The sequence below is a fragment of the Nymphaea colorata genome, chromosome 7, assembly GCF_008831285.2.
Source record: "Nymphaea colorata isolate Beijing-Zhang1983 chromosome 7, ASM883128v2, whole genome shotgun sequence".
In the NCBI taxonomy this organism is placed as follows: domain Eukaryota; kingdom Viridiplantae; phylum Streptophyta; class Magnoliopsida; order Nymphaeales; family Nymphaeaceae; genus Nymphaea; species Nymphaea colorata.
The window spans coordinates 10,595,710-10,611,652 of record NC_045144.1 but is presented as its reverse complement, the minus strand read 5'-3'; the positions used below and the strand labels follow the sequence as shown (position 1 = coordinate 10,611,652).

The 15,943-nt window shown below is 39.8% G+C and overlaps 1 protein-coding gene across 8 annotated transcripts in view; it reads left to right on the top strand.

Annotated features, from left to right (window-relative positions):
• Window positions 1-11,002: 11,002 nt before the first annotated feature.
• The window catches only part of LOC116257482 (cyclin-H1-1), a 61,022-nt gene continuing 56,081 nt past the window's right edge, over window positions 11,003-15,943 (top strand). Inside the window, exons 1-3 of one of the 8 annotated variants that reach the window (XM_050078722.1) lie at window positions 11,005-11,262; window positions 11,388-11,424; window positions 14,938-15,029. In XM_050078722.1, the coding sequence (XP_049934679.1) occupies window positions 14,970-15,029 (60 nt within the window). In that variant the 5' untranslated portion in view covers window positions 11,005-11,262; window positions 11,388-11,424; window positions 14,938-14,969. Of the gene's footprint in view, window positions 11,425-14,891; window positions 15,030-15,943 lie in introns of all 8 variants that reach the window. The other 7 variants (XM_050078720.1, XM_050078724.1, XM_050078719.1 and 4 more) reach the window with 7 other exon arrangements.

Sequence of the window (15,943 nt, the reverse complement as noted above, 5' to 3'; positions counted from 1 at the left end):
CACCTTGAAGAATGAGATTAATGTAGACAAACAAACAAAAATCATCAACAAAGGAAAAGCAAATCGTCTACCTCATTGCTATTTGTTGCAATGGAAGGAAGTAGAAAAATTTGATTATTTATGCACAAATTGTCTAGTAGGCTGGAGGAAGCAGAAAATCATCTACCTCGTGGTTTTGTGTTGTTTCTTTGAAAGACCAGATTCATCACCTGCATGTTCAGCAAAGAAACCCAAACATAACAACAATGGAGCAAACACAAGCATGAAGAATTCAATCGGATCATGTCTGATTTGAGCGAGCACCATCAAGACTCCCTGCTTTGGTGATAAAGGCCCAAATGACGCAAAGCACCATCAGGATTGACTTGGGTGACTTCGCCACCACCCTTCAATACAACAGAAGACGACATTGAACGACCATCAGCTCCTCCCATTTGACCACACAAGAGAGAGAGAGAGAGAGAGAGAGAGAGAGAATAGACATTTCAACATTATACGAAAAACTAACAAGAGGTTGACATTGATACAAGAGTAGTACACCACCGAGAAACTAAACCAAAGAAATAGAAAAGAAATTGAAGGGCCACTTGACTCAGAACTCCACAAACTTGACCTATCAGATAGTAGCCCAGGAGCCTAAAAACCACCAGTCACATAGACATCAAACATGATACCAAGAGTGAGTTTGTTGATGTTTAAGTTGCCCTCTAAAAACAACATTGTTTCTTGTCAACCATAATGCTTGCCAAGTGGTAGGCAGCCAACATCGCCAAAGTTTACAGCCCTTCTTGAATGAATGTGTTTCGGTAGGTCCACAAATTATATCTGTGATGAGAGATTTCCTTCTTGCAGACACAAGAGGAGTGTGCTTTGTGGTGGAGAAGAGTTCCTGCATAATCTTGCACTCCCAAAATAGGTGAGTCGTGTCCTATTTCACTAGATGGCATAGTGGGCACATGCTAGGTAGTGAATACCCAAAAACGTTTGAGGTACATTCTGGTAGGAGGACCATATACTTTTGTGACAAAAAAACTGTTGGAGGATGCCATCCATTGGACATTCACGTTATTTTGAATACGGAATCATCCTTGTCCAAGAAATAATGAAAAGCAAGAATTCATGAGCACCAGAGATTCAAATTTTGGCCTAGTAAACTAGTTGGTACTTTTGCGCCATTAGCCTATAACTGGTGCTTATTGATGAATATTGTAACACCCCAAATGTTTAGTCCCGTATTGAACATTATGAAGAATTTTCAAGGGTTTATAAAGGGGGTCATTAATGAGGTGATTGTCATGGTTCCTAGCCTTTTAAGGTTGGAGCCAAAACTATTAAGGGGTGGGTTGAGATCCGTTGAACCAGAGGCCCAAGTTTGGGAGTGGGTCGGGTTCTTAGAGTGGTATCAAAGCTGGTTCAACACTCGGACCTAGGGTTCCACACACGCGGATGCGTGTGCCTTAAGGGAGTGGATTGTAATGCCCCAAATGTTTAGTCTTATATTAAAGATTGTGAGGAATCTTTAAGGGTTTATAAAGTGGGTCATTGATGATATAATTGTCCTGGTTCCTAGTCTTTTTGAGGCTAGAGCCAAAACTATACTAGGGGGCAGGTTGGGTTCCACCGAACCAGGAGCCCGAGCTCGGGAGTGGGTCGGGTTGTTACAAGTATAATAGCCTAGATCTCATTAGAGACAAAAAATAGCAAACCACCACTTAAGCAAATGCATTGCATTGCATTGCTTAACCTTATAACTGGGATGGATAGACCGCCCATCTGGCGTCATGCCTCTTGTCCCCTCCAAGAGTGCTCGACCATATGAATCGTCACACCATGACATTGATCTTTTTCTCAATATAAATGAGCATCATGTAAGAGAGAGAGAAAGAAACCATACCTACTCAAGCTCTACAGTGCACTAGAACATGGATAAGCGAAAGACTTGCTTTCCTATGATAAGGTGATGAGACAATGAGAAGGCGATGAGGTGACGAGAAGTCATGCACGAACAGATGTGAAGGGGAAGATGGGTCATTTGGGGATGCTTCCTCCACTTTCCTTCTGAATCTCTCCAATTTGAGGGGGATTCTAAATAAACACAATTTCTTTTCCCTTCTCTTTTCTTCCTTTCCCTTCCTCCCTATCCAAACAAATTTTTTTTGTCTTCCTTCCTTTTTCCTTCTCACTTTCCCTCATCCAAACATCTTCATATAACCTTCCTTTCTTTTTCTTCCCTTTCTTCTCTACCAAACAGGCTGTAAAAATGGAGAAATTAGGAAGGAAAGGAAAGATTGTATGTTCTCCTTACCCGTTTGCACATTTTTTCTGTTCTCTATGCAACATATAGTGCTTTTCTTTGGTGCAAGAAGTCGCAGTAGTGAGATGGGTTCACAGAAATAGCTCTGCACTGTTTGTTGAGGCCTGCAGGCTAGCAAGCTGCCAAATATGACATGAGAATGAGGTAGCAACTATTAGGTTGCCTTAACTTCGGCTCTGTGGTCTCAATCGTTTTTTTTTTAGTTGTTTACAATTGAACATATTTAACTTTCTTTAAAACAATGAATGTTTTACACATGCTTTTCAAAATCTCCATGAGTATGCCAATTTAGTTCAGTGGATAATCCAAGAGTGGTACATGACATTGTTAAACTAATTTATATGAATATTGTAAAATGTTTAATTTTAATTTTAACTATATTTTATTTTTTTAAAAAAATTAAATCTATTTCATGGTTAATTCATAGATGTTGGGTATCTTGTGCTATAATTTATACATGTTTCCTTACATTGCTATATCTTTTTAAAAACACAACTATGACAATTTTGCTTCATGATGCATAGCATATACTTAGCTTGAACTGCTTAATAGTCAAAACTTCATGGTTTATATAATTTAAACAAACATGGTTTTAATGCCTTGTTCCTTTCCTTTCCTTTCTATCCAAACAGGCTTTCATAATCATTCATTTCCTCTTCTTTCCCTACCCATTCCCTTCTCTTCCATTTCCTTTCCTTTCCTTTCTATCCAAACAGGCTTTCATAATCATTCATTTCCTTTTCTTTCCCTACCCATTCCCTTCTCTTCCATTTCCTTTCCTTTCTTTTCTATTCATTCATGTCCCTCCCTTTCCACCTATCCAAACAGACTTTTAAACATCTATGGTTTAAAATGTCAAAACATTTAATTGGCCAAAGGGCATTTTTGGACGACATCTTTATGTTTCCAAAAAATTGATTTTATCAAATTAAAAAAAAGTTTGTGTTTGGTACCTAAAATCATTTTTTTCTTAAATAACCATGTTTGGGTTTATTGAGGTGTATGTGTGTGTGTGTGTTGTGTTGTTGTTGGGGGGGGGGGGGGGGGGGGGGGGTTGGTGGTTGCTGGGGGTTCGGTTATTCAATCTCATTTGAAAGCTAGGTTTTCAAACCTGATTTTGTTATCCACACAATCCAAAAAAACCAGCTTGGGAGGTAAAAAGTTGTCATACCTCCAAAAAACTTTTTTGGAGTGTCATCCTAACACTATCTAATGAGGCATTTGGATGACACCTCATAGTTATGAGGAAACTAGAAACATGGTTTTCTAAAATAGGTTTTAAAACATGGTTTTCCTGTTTGGATGACAACAAGAAAATTAGGTTTCTACTTTTAAAACCTGGTTTTTTATTTGGATGACAAAACCAGATTTTGTTAAAATCTTTTGACAAGTTCAATTGAATGTTGAAATAGTTAAATGATTGTTGAACAATGCACACACTCAAACTTGATCCAAAACCATTATGCATAATATAATTTCAATATATTATAAAATTAGTACAGAAAGTGAACAGTTGATTCTTCTTTCTCTTACTTAGGGCATCCTATAAAACATAAATAGAAAATACAAAGAAATTTTTTCTTGATTACCTAAACTTTGCCAATTGGATGGTGCAAGAACTCCCCCATAGTACTTCATTTGAACTCAAAAAGTATTCCGTGCAGCACAATTACTGTCCATAATATTTCTCTGAAGCCCTTATGGGATGTCATCAAAGTCATTAATTATTTCACCGTTTACCTACCTTTTGAATATTGAGAACTTGATGTCTATTTTGCACCTTCATTTTCAAGCCCATTAATAGATGTTAACTCTTTTTGCTTGGAACCTGGATTATCCCCTCAGTTGTCATCACTTGTTGCTTGGCATCACATCTTAAAGCAGGAGAGAATAAACAAATTTTTGGCCGTCATGGAAGAATTGTGAATCAAACCTAGACCTCCTTGATAAGAAGCTCATGTGGTTCTTAAGGCAGTTGCACATCAAATATTAAACCACCAGGTTCCTCCATGAGGGCAGTTCAGCACCTCCAGATTCTCGAATTAGTCTCAAACAAAATCAAAATGATATTATTGCATATTAGAATTACAACATGTTGTGCCCTATGTAAGAGAAAATAGACAAAAGGAAAGTGATTAGCTAGAAAGAAGTTCTAACCAATGGAAGAAATTGAATAAATGAAAGACTAAACAAGATATCAGCTCGCCGCCTTTTTCACTACAACAATCATAAATAGAAAAAGAAGCACAATGATGATTCTCTTGATGTTGAACACCAATTATGGAATTAAATCAAACAACAACATCAAAGATTCCAAATTCAGTGGTTAAAATAGTAAATCAAGGATAATTCAAGGTAGGCTTCCTAACCGCAAGTTCAATATAAGATTTTATATTACAAAAGCCTAGCACATGAACTACATGGATATGGTGTCAACTAGCCCAAGTTAAAGTGAGAAATTAAAGATTTTGGAAATTCATACTGTTCAAGTCAATGCAACAAACGCCTCCAACTTGTTTCGAAGAAAGCACATAAACATGGAGGCCTTTCAAAAGAAAAAAAATTAAGATGGTGATCTATTCCATAGTTGATAAGTTCTCCAAATATGGACGCTTAGTCTTATCTCTTTCTCAAATGACCAAGCTGCACAAAAGTGATGTTTATCACTAACATTCCATTGATCAGTCACAGATTTCCAAGTATTTAACAAAAACTTGTCTATTATTATTTGCAAATAATTAATTACAAAATGGTTTGCCACAAACCATGTAAATTTTGTTATTTTATTCACATAACACCCTAATATGATGTCCTATTGACAATTATTAATTTGAAGTATTTGAGGAAGAGAAAGAAAAATAGACAAACAAGGGTTTTACATCCAAAGAAGAACACGATAAGTTATTTAATAAAAGATCTGGGACTATACATTTGTGAACATGATAATGCACAGATGTAAAAACATTGACAACAAGATTTAAATGCCCACATATACCTGATATTTGCAATTTCTTTTTATGTAATCAAGTTGAAGTTGTGCCTTGCATAGAGGAAGTTTTAAATTGTATAATAGAAGTAAAACAACGAATGAAAAGATTTAGTGCATTGCATTGATCAGAATGTATATAAATCCCATCTATTGGTATTTTTGTTTACTCAAAATTCAAATCCAAATCCAACTTCAGTAAAATCTACCAACACCAATTATTACAATTACATATTGACTAAACAAAAAAACTGAAATCTAGTTTAATTTAAAAAACCAAAAGATAAAGCAAAACTAATCCAAACTAATAAAAGTTTCATTTTTCATTACCTTGTTTTATATCATCATTTAGCTTGAGGAGCTGCAAAAAAGACAAATGATTTTGTCATGTGTGTAGATGAAATTTCCACCTACTGACCTATACGCAGTGTACTATGATGCCTACTGCATGCTGATTTCACAATAATTTTCACAATATGCCCCTGAAAAACATATGGTAATTAACATGCAAAACTACATAGAAATCAAAATAGGATGTATGCATGGAATTCATGTTGGAACCACATTAAAGGATTGGTTGCTTGAGTAAAAGGTTGAATACATGTTGCACAACAGCTTCGTCTATACAAATAGCACTATCACGACCACAGACGTGCAAGTGAGGCATGGGCATTGAATCTCTGCAAAAGAAGTGTGCACATACCTTTTACTATTTAGTGACCTTTGCTCACAAGCCCTACAACACTTTGTTAATCTGATGGATTGTGTTAATGGGCCCTTCATTGCCGATGGAGGTGTGCTCTTCCACTTCCAACATTAAACTAGAGCCTCATGTGGTGGATTTGTTGGACCATTGTATAAGACTTTTCTCCCTTGTTTCGTGGTGTATGTATGCCCCCCCACCCCCCCACCCGCCCACACAACAAAAAAAAAAGGGGGTGGGGGTGGGGAGGGTGGACATTCTACAAAACCTGGTGAATAAAAGACCCGATTTGCATTTTCATCATTAAAGGGCAAGGTGGGGCTGTGTGTCACCACGGTAGAGGTTCGATTTACACATCCCCATAACATATACCGTGCTCCAAGTTTTGTCTAATGCTTTGACCCAAAAAAGAGGAGTTTTTAAGTACCTTATTAATTTCTAGTGCCCTGAATCTCATGAGATCCAAATTTGTGCTCACTCTGCCCCATATGATTAAGCATCCATAATTTCTTGCAGCCAGGCCACCTTCACCTCGGCATTTTCCTCCTCCCTTCTACTGTTCTATGTGTCCCTTTAAAGGTTTACACATCAATGTGATGTGTAGAATATTATCACTTGAAGTCACAGTTTATAGGAGTTTTTGTGTCCTCTTCCTTGCTTAGACTCAGCATTTTTTTGTGTCCATGTGCTATTTTACTAAAAACCTCACAAAATGATGGTGTAAAAATCCAAATTATAATGTAGTTTGAAGTATTGTTTTTAGGGACCCATATAGTTTAAGAATTCAAAAGCCCCATACAAGATGATACGAGTACGCCTAGTCCTCCATCGAGCAGAATGTTTGAGCGTGGTGAGAGCAGTCGAGCCAGGGCTGAAGGGCTTGAGAGCCAAGTCGAGCAAGGTGCTATGGCAGTTAAAGAGGCTAAACCAGGACTTAGTGCACAAGAAGTGAGTGGTGAGGGCGGAGATGCAAGGGCCCTAGGTCCGATTATATCGGCAGATGACCAGCACATCGGAATAGATCCAACTTCAGAAGCCCAAATTGAAAGTCTTACCTCCGGTTTAGGACTAGTCCACCCTAGTGTCGGTCAAGATCCAAATCTTGAGAGGCAGCATAAGGCGAGCCTAGATAGGAGACTCGACTGAGCCTTTACTTCACTTAGGTAGGCCGAGCTGGTCAATGTGGAAACCCGAAGTCTGGGCGGCAACCCAGACAAGTCCCCCAACTTGCGCTCACCAAGCGTAAGGGTTCATTTCATAGGTTAGGGGCATTACGCCCAATTTGATATGTTCATTTGCTTATGCATTTTATTTCATGTTGATTGGACCGAGATGGTTTGTATGTCGAGTCATTTGCTTTGAGTAGAACTGAACCGGTTCGATCCATCTGTGAACCGAGTCACTTAGGAAAGAATTTAAACCTTTTGTACTTTGTTTTTCGCATGCAATCAAGAGAATTGAATTTCATTTGCCAAGTTTCTCTCTCTCTCTCCTCACCTCTCTCTCTCTCTCTCTCTCTCTCTCTCTCTCTCTCTCTCTCTTGTGCCCCCTTCCTCCCCTTCACCTTCTTCAAGTGCCGGCCTTGGCTGGCTTCTTCCCTCATGCAAGTCTCTCCATAACCGGCGGTCAATCTTCTTCCTCTCCTTAGTTTCTTGTTCTCTTCCTCAACCACTCGACCAACGGAATTGGTAGCTAGAAGATCAAAGTGTGCTCCGGCGTATTGCGACTTCAACAGCCCACGTTTTTCCCAATCAACTCACGGCAATCTAGGTGCGGCCTTCATTGAACACAAGTGGAGGTTGGAGGCCAGATTAGTCTAAGGGAAGGCTACTATCACCTAAGGCAACAAAGGAGATTGTGGCGTGCGACACTCCTCGAGAAACTCAAAGGTTAGTGCGTGTTCTCTTTTGGTGAAAGGGTGTAACTTCGTTGGAAGTTTTAAAGTTGGGTTCGGCCAATGACATGGTGTTCACTCCCTAGGCGAAATCCCTAAAGTTTGATCAGCAACTCTCCATGGTTGAAACTGGTTTTTATGAGTCACAAAGGATCCTAAGAGTAAACGTCTCTTTGCTTGAGAGTTTGAGGAGATTCTACCGGCAAAAATCCATCCAAGATATCAAGTTCAAGCCATGGTTTGAACCTGTTATTCCTGCCGAAAAACAGCAAGAAAACAGTGAGAAAAAACATTGAAAAGGGCATCAAAAAAGTGAAGAAAAAGTAGAAGAATCATTGTAAAAAAAAGAAAAAAGAAAGAAAACTCGAAATTTTGGTGTGATTTGAAGCCAAAACGGTGAAGCTTGGTGTTCGCCAGAATTCTGAAATTCCGGCGAACGCTGCCACTTTTCCTGCAACCTCTACTACTATTTTGGCGAACATTCGGTCAGCATTGGCAGAGGGCAAGTCTACCCTTGAACCAGCAAAAGAACAGCTACAGTTGGAGGGGCAAAGTGGGAAAATTTGCGGTTTAGTTGGAGGCTCGCCTAGGGTATCTTCAACCTAGCCGCCGGTGCACATTTGGATCAAAAGGCTGCCAATTCAGCACATTTGGTAAGTGGCTCTCTCTCTTGACGGTTTGAAACACCAGCCATCCATCAGAGACACGTGGCAACATCCCAAGGAAGAAGAATCCGAGGTGACCTAGCTCGATTCCTTTCCACATTTGGCGCACCACTTTCTGCGCCATCCATTTCCTTCATTTGGGCTAGAGATCCTCTCGCCCAATCCCTTCTTCATTTGGTGGGCCACCAGTGCCACCTCGCCCTACAATTGAGGATCCATTATAGTAGGTGACCTACATTTTAAGAAAGCTTTGATCCCAGCCAGCCGTTTGGCCTAAACCCAATCCCGTCCACATCACTTTTGCCTTTTCCTTCCTCACGTGTTGTTTTATCCAACCCAGTGACCACCATCATTCTAGGAAGTTTCCTTGCTTTCATTCCTACATTTGGGGAAGGTAGCCCCCACGGACCGACTTCCTCAGCCATTGCCTACCCTAATCCTAATTTCGATTATACCCTAAGTTCAACTTGATATTACTTAGCCTACCCAAACCCGATCAGTATCTACTAAACCTAAACCTAGACCTAGACAACTAAAACCAAGTGATCTAACCTAGTCTAGCCTTACTAAGCCCACTTGAACTAAACCTACCATAGCCAGCCAAACCGTAGGTGCAGTCCGAGCTCTTCATCACAGCTCTAGACCGAACTTGTTTCCTTACACCGGCGGCCAAACACTCATCGGCGAGTAGCAACCTTCCCCTGGCGCCTTTCTCACACTCAAGTGCTCCCTCTCACCTATAGACGTGACCCCATTCGCGACGAAGCCCGCGTCGTGCCATCCGCAAGACGTCGTCTGCAACAAAAGGCACCACGGCCGTTCTGAAACGCCGGCAGAAGTTCTCTTCAGAATTGCCTTCCTCCTTCTGCATTGCTGCAATACCCGGGTACTGGAACTCATTCCGAGGTCTCTTCTGAGTTTGCCCAGTCCGATATTCTCCTTGATTTCTTTAGAGCTATTGAGATTACATTTTGTTCTTGCATATTTGTATCTGTGTGGCTCTGTTGTTCTTGCGGTTTTTCTGAGGCTCTTGGCCTAAGACTCGGCTGCAAATTATCATCTTCATTGCTCTTTTTCTAGTGGTTGTTTTTCGGTATTCCTTTCAGTTTAGTCTATTTTGTTTTAATTGCGTTGTTTGTCTTCATGTTCGTTAGCATTTCTTGTAGTAGGGTTTTCGTTGAGTTTGTCCTTCTTTAGGATTGCCTTAGGTGCCTCAAGAGATCTTGGGGATATGATCGATTGTAGGAAAACGTTTAGACCTACTCCGGAGCAAGGTCCTATCACAAGAATTTGTTTTTTCAAAATTTTGTTGCAATTGGTCACTATTAGGGCTGCACAACGAGTCGAGCCAACTTGGGCTCGACTCGAACTCGCTCGACAAAACTCGGCTCGAGCTCGACTCGTTTATAAACGAGTCGAGTTCGAGCTTAAACTTAAACTCGAGTATGTTAATGAGTCGAGTTCGAGTTAGTCAAACTCGGCTCGATTAAACTCAACTCGGCTCGACTTTAATCTCCTTTCACGTTTTCAAAATCTTCCCTCCTTTTTTTTTCTTTTAAATTACTTTTAAGTTTAAAAGTTTCCCTCAACCATTATTATATTCTACTTTTCAATCAACGACTTTTTTCCCTCTCCTTTTTCTCTCTCCTCACCACGTTCATTTTTCTTTTTTTTTTTCTCTTTCCCCAACACGCCGCCTTTCTTCCCCTCACGCCCTTTTCTTCTCTTTTCCCAACACGCCCATTTCTTCCCCTCCTCATGCCTTTTTCTTCTCTTTTCCCAACACGCCCATTTCTTCCCCTCCTCACTTCTCTTTTCCCAACACTCCCATTTCTTCCCCCACTTCGTCTGCCCTTTTCCTCGTCTCGGCTTCGTCTGCCAGCCCTCGAATGCAGCGAAAAAGGAAAGCTGAACAGTCGAGCTGCTCAAGTCGAGCTCGAGCTGGACGGCAGTCGCTCGAGTCGAGCTCAAGCTGAAGTTTTGAAACTCGTAACGAGTTCGAGTCGAGCTCAAGCTGGCTAAATATGAGTCGAGCCGAGCTCGAGCCGGCTGAGCTCGAGCTCGACTCGGCTCGTGTGCAGCCCTAGTCACTATTTAATAAATAGATGACAATGTAGGAGTGTTTGATTCTAATTGGGAAATTACATTTTGTCAATGACCAGATAAAAAAAATTGGTTACAGGGGTAGTCATTTAAAAGTACCATATATGAAGGGGCACTTATATGTATATCAAAATAAATATTTATAAATATAAAAATAAAAAAATTTAACCAGACTTCATGTGGCTCTGCCACTGCATTTTGTGTTTCGTATAGAATTATAAAAGCAGCGTAAAAAAAAATATATGGTTCTAATTGTCGGATTAAATTTGAACGAGTGGGTGAAATCTGTACTGGCGGGTGCCGTCTCACACCGGCGTGAAATTTCACCCGTTTTGTTTTCTGTTACTTGATCGGGTGAAATACTTCAAGACAAATTGGAGAGCCGTGAGGGCTCTCGATTTTTCCTCATTTCACCCGTCTCCTCCTCCCTCCCCAGTCGAGAACTCCTCCTCCCTCCCATACGCAGTATTCGTTCCCTCGCATTCGACAATATCTCCCTTCTCACCGGCAGGGAAGCCGCAGTATTCGTGCGGGCCGGAGCTCCCACCGTCGCCGCTCCGCCGGTTCGCCATCTCCACAGTCGCCGCTCCTCCACCGGTAAGGGTTACTCTCTTGCTCTCGCTGTGTCCCTTTCAGAAACGCCCAAAATTTTTTTCTGTCTTTCTCTCTTGCTCTCGCTGTCTCCCTTTCTGCTGTTGCTGATGGCTGGAGAGTGGCGGCAGCATCCCTTTTCACCGGCAGTGAAGAAGACTTCACCAGGTTGTTTCCGCCTCTCTTTCTCTTTCCGCATAACTTGCCTTTTCCTTGTTTCTGTTATGAGGAAAATCTGTGTGTTCATACTTCATTTTGCTGTTAGGAATGTGTAGAAAGGAGTACAAGGCAGTACAAGGATCAATTTTTACGGCAATTGGTTTATTATTCCGCCCGTTGTATTGCTGTTTTCGGTGCCCTGTTCAAATTCTCTATTCGTGCTCTGTTTCTGCTTCTACTTGTTCATATTTTGTTCCTCATGATTCAAGAAGTGGCGTTTCACAAAATGTGTTGTTTGTTTGAGGTAGACGTTGTCTGCTTCTACTGTGTTAGATTTGAAAGATCGGCTGCTTTTGGGAAGTCAGAATGCTGGTAGCAGATGTGGTTCTGCTAAAAGGAGAGAGACAAAGAGAGAGAGAAGGAGGGTGATTGTGTGGAGGAGAGAGAGAGAGAAAGGGTAGGGGAAAAAAGAAGGAGAATGCAGTTGATAGTGGGGAGTTGGGTGAATGTGGGGAGTTGGGTGGGATGATAGCTGTGTGGAAACTCCTAGTTCTTGTAGATAGGCTCCAGTTATGGTTGAGGATTTTGTGTAGCTTAAGGGGCTTTCTTAGGCGTGTTGTGTATAATGCAATTTTGGTGTATGTTATTCCCTAGTATCATGGTAACTTGATGGACCTGGTTTCTAGTTTGCAGTTAAATAGTGATATTTGCTGTAAAGACTAGAATAGTGCTGTTTTTGTGGATTCTATCTGCTGGGATTTTTGTCTCCCTCTTTTAAAACCCAAAGAACTATGGTCTTCTACATATGAGATGATTTGCCTGCATCCCTTTTTGTTTCTAGATAATCTCACTCAACCATATTAATCTAATATGTTTACACGAGTTTTATATTTACCTCATTTTGGTCATGCAGCCTCAAAGTATGGAGTACTTTCATGCATTGAGCCTGCCATTTAGCTAACTTTGTTATGGTTATAACTTTTATTTCGTCAACTATATTGCACTGTTGGATGTCATGGTTTTAACTGTGTTTTTTTTTTTTTTACATAAAACTGTTGTTGGTACTGCATGCTTCATGCGTAGGTGTAGACATCAGCATTTTGTTGTTTTGGAAGATCATCGTCCAATTTCTTCCCACGTCAAAAATTGGGGAGGAGAAGAAAAAAACAACAACAACTACTAACAGTTCTGAAAAAAGTCTCTCCATTTTTCTACCCTGTGCATCAAACAGGGTTAAATTTACCACGTTAAATTCTTCCTGTGTATTAAATAGAGTTAAATTTACCACGTTAAATTCTTCCTGTGCATCAAACATGACCTCAGATTGGAAGAGGGAAAAATTTCTTCCTGTAAATTTTTTCAGAAAAATTTACTATGGTAAATTTACTGAGTTAAATTCTTCCTGTGCATCAAACGGGCCCTTGGTTACGTAGTGCAAGTATTGCATTCACATGCACATCATTCAACTTGTCAATGTAGTTATATATTTGACTTGAAGTGATACCAACATTAGACACTAATCCTCCAACCGCAGCGTGATATTGCCTTAACTTCTAATGCAACCTCAAGAAGTGGGTAATAAGAGGAAAGCCCATCGGGTGGTTGTGTTTGCTTATGAATGGCCTAAGAAAAACTATTGTTAAGAAAGGCTATTGTTTGAAAGCCTCTTTATCACCATCCTTGTGTTGCATCGCCATCTTGAGTCTCCCCTAAAATTTTATTGGCCTTGCAGTACTCCTTCAGCAATCCCCTTTTCAGACATACATAATGACTGTAGAACACGTATTCAAGAATATTAAACTTCATTCTTTACATTGATCCTCCAAACCAGGAAATCTCTATACTTTATTCATGGATATATGCGTTTGTTCAAACATTTTAGTTTGCTCCATATGAATAAATTTGGTTCATTATTTGTTCATTTGTGGGTACATCCATAGGACAACTAACTATTCCATCTATTCGGCCACTAGCTAGTGCACCATAAAAGTTGTTTATAATTTTCAGTTGACCAACACATTCAACCAATTGTTTCATGTCTTTTGTTTCAATATCCAATGCAGATAAGAGCGGCATTGACGAAAATATTTGACGTTTTCTACCTGTCAACTTCTTCACCTACAATGGATAAAATCAAATGGGAGAACTTAGATTGAGTATTACTACAAATGCATGTTTGTGAGTCATGTATTGAGTGTGTGCAAATCACCTATTACCTTTTATTAGCCACAAGCTTTTGTGTGTACTGCCAAGATACTCTATAAAATGCTGAAAAATAAGGAAAAAAGCCATCAAAACGAAAAACACTGATTTTATCTTCACCAATGGTTAGTCCCCCTTTTGCAGGTCGCCAATGGCTGGTTACCTGCAACTTGTGATAAACCATTTGTCTAATGGCCAATTAACTGTGACTTGTCTTGATCATGCTTGTTGGCTATTACAAAACTGTTCAAGCCATTTTGCAACCCACCAATTGATAGGCACCAACCATGCTTATAAATGGTTTCCCAGGAGCATTTATGACACTTTCAAAGATTGTCTACCAAAGTGCACTTTACCTTCATCTTTGATGGTTAACTGAGTCCGCTGTCTATACAAGCAAAACAAAATGTTGATGTCTGTACCAGTCCTTAACGTTGCTATTTTGTCTATCTTCAAGCCTTTTCATAAAAAGCCAATGACTTCTGCACCACCTTAAGTAAACTTCATAAAAATGTTCCAATGCAATGTTGTTGGAGAATTGATGAGAATACAAGGCATCTTTATCCACCACCAGGATATTTAAGAAGAAACACAAGCAATGGATCTTTTTTCCTTTCCAACAGGTGGTGTTGACAAATTTTTTTTGCTATGGGCACTGTTGTATAAATTTTCATTCTTAAGGGCAACGATATATATAAATTTGTAAATAATTGCTAGGCATCTCTATAAAAAATAAAGACAAACTTTGATGCTAGTGTGAGCCATATGTACCTCCACTACTAATTCCAACTAAAGTTTCCAAGGGCTTTCGATTAAAGCGCCCTTTGGCCAAGGAGAGACCATCATTTATAGGGTATTTGTAGAAATGAACGGAAGACTGCATACCCTAGGGTAACAAAATGTAAGGAAATAGTATTTGTAGGAATTAACGGAAGGCTATGAACCCTAGGGTTAAGGAATTAACTAAAACATCGACTCTAGGCTGTAGCGTACTAGACATCAAGTTGCACACCGGGTGTCAAGGCAGTCCACCATCTTTAAGAACTTGGATTCAAACGTTGTTATTACTTTCCAATGAACTCTTCTAGACTGTAATTTTTTGAAACTTGTAAACCATGGAAATGGTGGCCTAAAGGCGGTGGATAAAAACAACTCATCCTTAAAATAAAAAAAAGAAAAAAAGAACTGGACGAAAAACATGTCAGTTGCAAGAATAAGCACATTCTACTCTATGTTCGTGACGGTGACGACGCCTCTCCTTTTAAATTGCCTAGGGCCTTGCTACAAGTTGGCCTCTTATTACGAGTTCAAATTCGCCAGAACCGTCCAAGAAAAGACAAGAAAGAGTCAGGATGGCGGATTTCCGGACCTCTACACACAAAGCTCAGTGGATATTCACACATCATGAACTGGTTAGTATTGGGTTCTCTTAATGTTTTTGGCTTCTCCTTTTTCTTTAATGTTTAACTTTCAAATGCTACGAGTAGTCTTTCAATCGAAGAAGAAGGGATATTCTTTTTCCACTGCATTTGGTCACTTTGGGGTGTTCATTTTCAGTGATTGCCTAGAAAATAGTTGCATTAGACAGTGGAAAGCTTTTTTTTCCCTTCTTGGTGCGTCCAATTGTCTGATAAATGGGTTATCATGGTGCAGTTGCCCTAGTTATCTCGTTTCTCTAGATGAACTGGTGAATAATGTCACCTTCTTTATGCCCCAGCTTATCTGGAAACTTGGATGAGATGGGGAATTGTCCTTAGACCAAAATGCAGATTTCCTTCTCTTCTTCATTTCTGTAGGCGGGTTGATTTCAGACGCCTGAACTATAACTGTATTTTAATTTAATTCAGCATTTCATAGGTGGGCAGAGGGATAAATGTTTAACCTCATATACAAGGCAACAGTATAGCCTTATACTAACCCTGGATTTAGTCACCCTTTAATCATACTGGTCAGGTTTTATCTTGTGTGATCCTTTTTGGAGACGGATAGTTCCCCTTGTCCTTAAATGTAATGCTTGTGATTCTCGTTTTGGATTAGTAAGCAACCACCATTCACGTAATGATCGTGGTAGTTAGTTGAATTATCGTCGTGATTCCTTGCAGTTAGATACGTGTTTAAGTTATCTTCAGGGGCAGCAATACACGATCATCGTAATACCGAGTCTTATTTTATCTTCTCTTTCACTAGTATTGCCTTTGTGTCTTCTCTCTCTCTCTCTCTCTCTCTCTCTGTCTGTCTCCGTCTCTGTGTGTGTGTGTGTGTGGATATACATATAAAGGAAAATAAATAAATAAATAAATAAATAAATATATATATATATTTATTT